Source organism: Dinoponera quadriceps, unplaced genomic scaffold (genome assembly GCF_001313825.1).
Source record: "Dinoponera quadriceps isolate SergipeBrazil2010 unplaced genomic scaffold, ASM131382v1 scaffold586, whole genome shotgun sequence".
In the NCBI taxonomy this organism is placed as follows: domain Eukaryota; kingdom Metazoa; phylum Arthropoda; class Insecta; order Hymenoptera; family Formicidae; genus Dinoponera; species Dinoponera quadriceps.
Genome location: NW_014554764.1, coordinates 2,458,589 through 2,468,781, shown reverse-complemented (window position 1 = coordinate 2,468,781; position 10,193 = coordinate 2,458,589). Strand labels below are relative to the sequence as shown.

General features: G+C 47.1%; 1 protein-coding gene across 2 annotated transcripts in view; it reads right to left on the bottom strand.

The window, feature by feature from the left end:
- The window catches only part of LOC106741613 (3-phosphoinositide-dependent protein kinase 1), a 325,306-nt gene that overhangs the window by 30,269 nt on the left and 284,844 nt on the right, over positions 1-10,193 (bottom strand). The window contains exon 1 of one of the 2 annotated variants that reach the window (XM_014613806.1): positions 8,293-8,445. The exons of the other annotated variant lie outside the window; for it this stretch is intronic. Coding sequence (XP_014469292.1) covers positions 8,293-8,358 — 66 coding nt within the window. The 5' untranslated portion in view covers positions 8,359-8,445. Of the gene's footprint in view, positions 1-8,292; positions 8,446-10,193 lie in introns of those variants that run through there. 2 annotated transcript variants of the gene reach the window in all.

Sequence of the window (10,193 nt, the reverse complement as noted above, 5' to 3'; positions counted from 1 at the left end):
GATTACGCCACGGCGTAATAAAAAATGCGGTCAACGTGGAGAGCGATACAAGACGGCAGATGAAGGGAAGCTGGATAACGCTTCGGATGCGGAAGGATGCAGTTTCGTCGGCTCGCCTGGACGTCGAGGGACCTCAACGTGAATTGGTTAGTGTTGTACATCAACATTCACAGGGTGTCACGTAACATAGCGCATGTCTAACGCAACTGATTTCCAACGGAAAGAAGCAAGGATAATGCTTCCACGTGCTTGCATATGGCGAATCTGAACGCCTGAGATTACGTTATTGCGATATTGATATTCAACCTCGCGATCGCTTGCATCTCGGAATCTACATGGGAAAAAATACTGTGAATCAATAGAATTTCCAACCGCAATCGGAGTAAATCTTCTTGGATTCAATAGCGATATCATTGAAACTAATATCTTAATTATCGAAAACAACACATAACATGGTAGTTTTAATGATATTTGCCATTGAATTAAGAAGATTAATTTCAATTATGCTATTGTTGGGAATTCTATTCATTCAACAGAATTTCTTTTCGTATATATACTAACGGATATAACTTCAATATTTTTGGACTAAAATATACACGATTGTAATTAAATTTCGTAACGCTTCGTTGAAAGATCTCGCGTAAGTAATTTTGGAACATCCAGTATATATCTATACCCTTGCTCCTTATAGCTTTTTTCTTTCTATTATGCTGCTACACGCGAATGTCGTGCAAAGCAAAGCAGCAAGATGAATATTTCAAGTCGTAGTCGGGGCCTGCGCGCAAACAGGGACAGAAGTAGAAAAATACGCGAGAAATATTTTCATCCGGTCCGTCCTGGACATTATTGTAAATGGGCCCACTTTTCTAATTATCAGCCTCGCCATCGTCGGCAAGGACGCATAACAGGATGTATCTCTCTCCGCGAAACCCGCTGCGTATAATCCGATCGCACTCCGTCCCCGCCTCTCGCGCGCGTGTCCGTTTCCAGGTAAAATTTAAAGAGGTTGAACGCGCCGCGCGGAATTCGGACGGACGGCGAAAATATTTTGAATGCAGGCGCGCTGGTCAGGTGGCAGCTACGTCGCCATAAATCAAAAGAGAACAAATAGAGATTAACGTGTGTGTATCTGCTTCGGTAACGAAATTAAGTCGCGGTCGTGCGAACAAAGGAAAACGTGTTTCTCGAGTGAGACAAAAAATACCGACACAAGCAATTGTCTGCGAGCAACTGGGAAAAAACAAAGAGAGAACGCACGAGTATCGTTAATTAGTTGAATCTAATCTCGTCGTCGGAGGTAGTGTCTCCGCGTTTGCATCGATTATATAGTCGTGGAGAGAAAAATTGTTCCACTCCCTACGCATAGTGATGTCGGAAAATCCGGAATTGAAGTATCATTTCTGAATGTTCGTGCATCATGACCGCTGATAATTCTATGAACCGGCAAGGATATTCCAAAGCAGAAGTCATGATGCGCGAATAGTCAAAAATGATGTGTCCAATTCGAGATTTCTGATATCACCAGGGAATGGGACAACCTTTCCGCCCACGACTGTACTAGTTTTAAGAACGAGAGAAATATCTCTTGCGATTCGTACGCTCATCGGCGACATCTTAGAGGAGAAACTATCACGAGGCAAAAGTACAGTTTGCGCTTATCTTACTCTTGGTCGCAGTGTATTCTGAAATTAGATAGAATATTCCATTGCCGGGAAGAGAAAAATAATTTATATTTTTCCGACTTATTCGCGCATGAGACAGTCGGGCTTGCCCTTCCCGACGGCGATCGATTTATAACGCAAATCGGAATTATTCAGGCCGCTGCAAGGACGCGAAAAGAAACTAGTCGGTAACTTCATTACTAAAAAGTGAGGCGCATACAAGACGCGCCCGGCTTGACGCTGATACTTTATTTATACACCGTTACATTAGCTGCAGCCTTCCGATTACGTATTTACACGGCCGACTCCCTTTTCCCCCATCTGGCCGCTGTATTTTTAACATCCGGCTGCGCGAGCTTCCGCATAAATTCATAACGCTAATCGATGTTTAGAGGTCCATATTTTTGCGGGTTGTCCATTCATCGGGCCGCATTATTCGCGGAGAGGGGCGTTAAGACGCTCTTGAAATTTTTAAACCGATGTACGCGTATACGCGCATCTACGCGCACATCATAATCCGCGAACTTAAGCGGGATGAAGCGCGCGCTCTGAGGCGCACAAAGAGCGATCTTCGCCGGGCCGCGAATCGTACAGCCACGAAGATCAACAGCTCGCGAGCAAGCTTATTGTTATAGTGTATATATAATAAAATTATAGTTTTAAAGTTGGGGGAAAAACCCGTTTTCCTTCATTTTTCGCAGATTTTTTGGTTTCTTACCTTACGGAAAAAAAATGAATGTGACAAATTTTCACTGAACACACGTGACTTTTTTTAAGCGAATTTTTTTACTCCTGGAACAGAAACTGAAGAAATATGCAGAAAAGTTTGGAAAAACGATTTTTCTGAAACTTTAAAACTTCACTTTAGATATTGTCCTTCTTTCCTCTAGTCGCGTATATTCTTGGGCACTTTTAATTCGCGATGCACATATTGCGATTCGTTGAGGCCAATCAACATAAAACGCAGAGCGAGGGTCGCAGGTCACAAGATTAGACGCATCATGACGTATTTCCGGCCGTACAGGCCGTAAACTTCAATACGCAAGACGGAAGTTGGACGAACTTCAACTTTCGCGTCCTGCGTCGAAGCGACCAAGCAATCAAGACGTTATATTCTACGCGGAAAAAAAATTAATCTTAAATCAATAACAGATATTTTCATATATTATAAATAAGAATATTATAATCTTAGAATATTTTTAGTCTTGATTGGATTTGCATTGACGCAAATATTACTTGCACTCAATTCAAGACTGAAAACTTTCCAATAATGTTATAACACTCTTGCTTATATAAGAATATCTATCGTTGAATTAAAACTATTTCTTTCCTATATACATTCTTTCATTGATTCAGGCAGAGTGCTCGTTTCGTATCTACGTAGACGCGAGAATCTTGCGGTGAGCGTTCATTTCTTGCGATTTACGTTTTGCGTCTTATGTAAATCGGCCTTTAATTAGCTAGTCGCGTGTTATCATTCCGAGCGAGTCGAACGCTAACGAGCGATACGCGGCAGTCTTCCGCTTTCCGACCTCGGGGTTGAGATTTCGCGTTCTGTCGTCGCTTCCTTCGCGCGTCTCCTTTCTTTCGTTCGCTCCTCCATTCTCGTTCCTTCACCCCCATCTTGGCCCCGTCTCTCGCTTTAATAATATCGTGTTTGCAGTCGGCGGAATTACGCGCCTGGGAATATAAAAAAATGCCAAGCACCGCGGCAGACACTTTGCATACCGGCGAGAATTCGAACTCGTTTCCAACGTTATATTACGCCCATAAAGCACGGAGTGCATTATGTGCACGCACGACGAGAAATGCATGCAACTCGATGCCGGGCTAAAGAGGCCCGTAATGGTCGCTATAAACAATGACTTCGGTACGTCCACGGCCTACGTTGGTAACGACGATTTGGTTAAGGGAGCGCATTTCCGGCGTTCGCGCACGACGCAAAGTGTCCGAGATTGGAGCGACCAAGGGCTGTTATCGACCCGTCTGCCTCCGGATGTACGTTTGTTTTTCCCTGGTAATAATTTTGCCCCCCTCCTCCCCGTCGTCGCTGTTGCAATTTTCGAGAAACGCCTTTTGAATGTTTTGCCGAATGTTCGAGCGGCGCCGACCTTAATCTCGCCGCGATAGGCAAAATTGCACTTAATTCTCCGCCGAGATGTCGGGAGTAATCGACGGGGCCTCTTCGTAGGAAGTTTCTATAATGCCAACCTCTTAACAGCTGAGGTTATGTAGACATTAATATCAAGTATTAGATTGTGGCTACGTGCGCGATAAGCAGTCCTTTCTCCGGGTTTCCTCACGGGGGAAGCCTCGCCGGTGAATTTATCGCGCGCCACACGTCGTTAAAGTCAACGTGACGAAGTACAAAGATCCCCGAAGATTAATCGTATTAATTGCGAAATCGGTGAAATCCTCAGTCTGCTTCCTAATTACGGCGGGCTGTGCTCGTAGCACGCATAATCGCTCAGACGAAGTGAATCGATGCGACGGCGAGAATTAATAAGGATCTAATTAGCGTGCGTAGCATTCGGCGATATATACAACATCGACGGCTCTTGCGACACCGCAGCTGGAAATAGAGGAGGTGACGTAGCCGCGTCTAAATTTCATTCATTATCTCGCCAGGGTCGCGGCGTTCTCACGAAAACGTGTTTGTTTTACTTCTAATTTTCTGTAAATAACGATTTGCGTTTCGCAACGCGCCGCGATACACCCCGCCGCAGCTGGGCCTCCGGAAGAAAATATTTACGTTCTCGTAATCGCGATGTCGCCACGACGGGCGCGATAACGACGTCCGACGGGTGTGCGTCCATGCGAAGCAGGGCCACACAGCTTCGAAACGGAATCCGTCGTTGCTCGATAAAGCCGACTAATTTACGACGGCGACGCGACGACGATGGCGATCGCGGTGCCGTACACGCTCCAGTATCACCAACCGGGCGTTTCTCTTTCGTAATCTGTTACGAGAAACATTTAAACGGTGCAGCTGCCGCCCAGGAATCTCGGGTTTCTTCCATTTCCCGGATGAAATCAGAAGCGTATTAGACCGCACAGGCCCGTCTGATCTTCGCACAAACTCTAGTCGAAATTCGGGAGTCTATTAGTAAGACCCACGAGTACTAATTTGTGCCTCTAATAATCCGACAAACATCATGACGTATTAATGATTCCAAATGACGCGTTAATGGCGCATTAATGATGTCAGAGAAATCGTAAATATGTCATTATGTTTGTTGGGAATGTATCCTGAGCAGCGAGCTCCATCTTGAATCTGTCAATGCTTCTTTTGATTTCCTTATTGACGCCCCCAAATATACAATTGCTATATCTAAATGATAACATAAAATTTCCTATTGTATATATGATATATAATTATCATTACTGTGAAATTATTCGCTTTAAAAAATAACTCCGATGATTTTGAACTTAACGTGTTACCGAGACCGTCGCAACATTGCACCGCTCAACGCGTGTTGTATAAAAATGCGTTACAAAAATGACTACCCGTTGTCTTCGTCTAAGAATAACCGTATCGCCGAGTTTCTTATCGCGCGCGTTGGAGGACTGTGTAAAATGATAAATTTAATAATCGCAAAAAACAGAGGGCGGATCTCTCATTAGCGGGTGTACCGTGCTCGAAGATCGAGGGGGGCTACGTCACTGTGTTGCGAAGTACGCGCCGGCCCGTTGGTTTTTCCAAGCAGCAAGCTCGCAATCGGCCGTCCGTGCGGTTTATTTTTCCCTGCGGTTTTACTTCGTGCCACTTCGCCGCCGGGCGATAATCTTCCCGGATCAACCGCGAGCCCGTGCGCGGCTACTTGCATCCGCGCGATTATACTTGGCGGCCGCGGCATCTGGCGCGCGGAACAACATCCATCACTTCTAGCTTTCTGGCGCTTTCGAAGCAATTAATCACGCGGCCATTGTTCGCGCCACTCACCCCCTAACCGGCGTCGCAAGCGCGCGGGGGACTGTGATAACGCGTTATCGCGATCCAAGGGTGCGTCGCCGAGCTGAGAGGGTGGGCGAGCCCTTTCCTCGTGTATAAATATGTGTCGATAGTATCACCGAGTAGTTCACTTTGCGCGATCGATCTGCTCACCACCCTCGCATCGTCGTCATCCCTTTCTCTCACACATACACGCACACACTCTCTCTCGTGGGAACCGCGCTCCTTGACTTTCCGATACAAGCGCATCGTCGCGAGGCGCCCGATTATTTATCGCACTCGCGGGACGTGAATTTCGCACGTTCGTGGAACTTCGCGCTTACTTAACGGCGCGACGATGCACAGGCGATGCTGCAGGTGCAGCGTGTGCATCCTGCGCGCGCGCAAATATACGCATATTTAATGCGCTCACATGGGGTAGGCTCACGCGGGGATGAAACGTGGACCGGTGCGCGCACGTGCAATCATCACGTGGGACTCCGATGCTGGCCGTCGACCGGAGGAAACGTATTTCCCGGCCTGCATTCACGACGTTTACCCCGGGCAAACGTTCGACAGCCACGTGTAAACATGCAAATTGTGTAACTGCCCGTGCGTGCACGCCCGGCTTATAAATTCATCGAGCCACGGGTCGAAGATGGTTAAATTATATTCCGTGTTCGCGCTGCCGTACGCTGGGGACGCGTAAAGTCGTGCGTTTATTACAAAATTTGCAGTCCGTTAATAATGCAGCCCCGCGCGATTAATGCGACGCGGAATATTGAATTATAATGCGACGCGGAATATCGAGTGCGTGCGCGAGGAGGGTAGAATAGAAAGAGAGGGAACATTAATGAATATTCCCCCCCCCCCAAAAAAAAATTGTCCTTCCATTAGGGAAGATCAGGACGAATTAGTAAAACGTTTCATTCATGTGTTTATTATGAAAGAAAAAAATGCGAAAGAAGTTCCGAAAAGTTAGCAAACTTGCCCTCCTCTACTGTCGTCAACATTTCGAAGATTGAGCCATCTCCAACGCGACTTTTACACACTTTTCCTCGCAACCTACGCTTCGGTTGTTTCGTTATTCGCGCTGTTCTCGCGAAAATCCCCGTCGCAGCGCGACGAGTCACCATTGCTGCTGGCGAATAATTCGCCGACTACATTGTATCGGGAAGAAAAACGATAATCGATAAACAGTCCGTTTCATTCCGCTTCCCAACCCTCGAAATTTCCATCGCAATCGTGCCTACGCGAGGTCCCGGCGTATTTGCGCAGCTCTCCCGTGAACGGACCGCGCCGTCAATCAATCCGCAAATTAATTGCCGTACGCGCGATTAATTTTACGCTACTACAGCCGCGTACTCCGCGCGGTGTGTTTCGACGTCGATCTTTCGCCGACTCGATCGCCGCCAAGGGACATGGAGTCGTCTCGGCGTAGATCCACGTAGATCCTCGGATCGCCGGCCACCGTTAACAAGACACGATTCGAGAATTACTTTATTTTTGGACTTCGGAGCTAAGTATAGACGGCGCGTATGCGTGTGAGTCGCGCGCGTAAACTCATAGTACATGGCCGCGTGTGTGCACGGCGTGTTTGTATGACGAGAACAGCCAGATGGACTGGCCGAGCTCACCTGAGAACACACCGGCATTATATTTACACCTGCGAGTCGTCGTCGGGCGTTTTTGTTGAACTCCGACTGGGCGTAAGCACGCGCGACCTCGAGCGTGAGTTTAATGGAGCTTAATGAAATCGAGCGCTTTGTAATGAAACGTTTATATTGAGAGCGTGTATGCGCGCGCGCGCTCCTCCTCGCGTCTCTTATTAATGAGAGGAAAAGTGTTTATCATGCGGAGACGCGTCGTCGCGCGTTATCACCCGAGGCGGCCCGCCGATTGCATAATTTTGCTTACTTCGCTCTACGCGATTATGCGTCTATCGTGGGCCGCATTATCGCACGTGTGTTATGTTTTTCTCGCGCGCTAAAGATAGCGTCGTATCGTTTTCCTCAAGCGTCGTGATCGCTGAAATAAATGTAATAACTTGCATCGCGAGATAACGGCATCGGTTAATGTGCTCGTTTCTTTTTTCTCATCATCTCTCTCTCTCTCGCGCGCTTTTTTTTCTTTAATTTCCAACTCTTGCGAGTCATGCGTTGCCATTTCCGTCTTATTCTTAATTTAACTCTAATTCGTAATTTCGAGCCCGACGGACGAAATTTGATCTACGTAACGAACGTCGATCGCACTTCGTTAAGTATACCTCACGTCTCTTCGCCGTGACGTGACGTCGCGTGTCGTGCCGTCACGTGAAGGAAGGCGCGTGTGAAATACGCTCGTGGATGTATATCGGTAACCGGGCTAATCGCCAAAAAAGCGAGAGCGCGTGCGACCCTGATGGCCGGTCCTAGGAAAATCGGCTGCGCTACGGAACAAGTTAAAATTACCGTGACTCGTTGTCATCGATCGTCATTCGGCTTCATCGTCCCGACGATAGAAACATGATCGCCGAGCCGTCTCGTGACATTTATACGGCGTTTAAAGTTCACAAAAGCGTAAAATGACCCCGAAAACTGTCGCGCTGCCTTCGGCATCACCGGTTCGACGACGACGCGATTGCATTTCTCGCTCATGATTCATAAAAACACACGAAGAAGTATAAAAGAAACGCAGCTTCGCAAGCGTTACTGAACTTACCGAGAACAGTCTTCTGATCGGGTTCGTGAAGGACGAGCACATATTACAGCACTTCTTGCCAGCCATCGACGGCGCGAATCGGGTAGCGCAAAATTTTTCACGTCGTAAATCCTGAACCGCTGACTCTCTACATTTCGCGCGTGGGCTTGCTTCTCGTATCGCTTTTCGTTTTTTCTCACGTCCCCGTCCGTTGTCGTCGTACGTCCGCCTCGGTAACCGGACCGAGTCTCGATTGCACGTGGATGCGACGCGCGCCGACGAGTATCTAAGACGCCGTCCAAAAGATTAAGAAACTTACGCTCGAGCGTAACTCTGAGATTCCAACGCGCTGGCCGGGCTCCAAGATCCAATTTACAACAAAACGGGGCAAGTCCCGACCGTCATGCAGGGAAACTAACGTAACGGTGTTTTCGGGGTGGCTCTCGCTGTCTCTGGGTTCGATCTCTCGCCGGGACTGGTTCCGCGGTCAAACTGCCACCACAATAGTGTCAAAAGTCGCCGAGCGCCGTCGTCATCGGCGACGCGAACTTACTAACGACGCGGACTGATAGACGCGGTCAGGAAGCCAGATAATTAAATATGCCGTCGATAGAAAGTTCCACGCGACGTCATCGAACCGGGCATTACGCGCCGCGTGCACTTTCGTCATCGTCTTATCGTCGATTATGACGCGTAATACAATGGAACGCTCAATGGCTCGTAAAGATCCCGTGAGCCATCACGTGCCATCGCGCGCGGATTTAATGTCGCCAGAGGCTTCGAGTGGAGCGGAATTTGGGGGGGGCTTACGATGATTCGAGTGAACTCTGCAATTGCGAAGATGACAGCGGAACGGACGTATGAACGGCGCGTACACAGTGAACATTTTTGTGTTAAATTTAACACATTTTCACGTATCCAAATTTTCGTGTTAAATATAAAATATGTTACTTTAACGCTTACAACTGTTGAATATCGACTCGACGTAACATATTGAAATGACGAATATAATATGTTAAATTAATACACGGGTATGTTAAAAATATAACACCAAGATTTTAATAAAGATCGGTTTTGACACAGGTACAAGATGTTTTTTTGTGAACTGTGTATTTTTCCGATACTTCGCTCCGATGAAGGAATTTGACGGCAGGAAATAGGAAATTATAAAAAGAATCGAGAAATAAGACATTAGGTCATAAATGTAATTATGGGCCTTTAAGAAGGTATATTAATGTGTTTAAAAAGTCATTAAGGACATCATAGTTCTCCTTATGACGAAGAAATTTAATTCTACAGAATTGGAAAATTCAGAAGGAAATTAAGAAATAAATTAGGCATTAAGGCCATTATCCTACCATTGTGCATTCGAGATTCCGTAATGAGCCATGATATATACGCGTAATTAGAATAGAACAGAAATTCGTGCGAGCCAACATTGTATCATCGTGCTCAACGAACGACGCGAGAGTTTTATTCGGGAAAGATATTTACAGGCGTCGCTACGGCGTAATTGTACTAACGTATGCGCTAATGTTTTCCACGGCGCAATCAAAATGTAATTACGAACCTTTAAGAAGGCATTTGTATATTTACGAAATGATTTAGGAACGTCGCGATAATAGATGACTAAGCCCGCTACTGAATGCATAGACTCGCGGCCGTGCAGTTTCGCTCGCGCGATTGCGATGCACCGTTCATCGGTCTCGTCGTGATGACGACATCCGCGTCATGCGGTCGTCGTCGTGACGAAAGCGCGCGTTCGCGTAAGCGTCGCCGGAGAACGTTCGGAGCGATCGGCGGCTTCCTCCCACGTTCTCTCCTGCGAATTCGCGTCAACTCTTATCGCTTCTCGATTGGAAGCAGACTTTCCCGTGGGTGGATATGGGTGCCGATGGCTTCTAACAAGATGGGCAGCGACT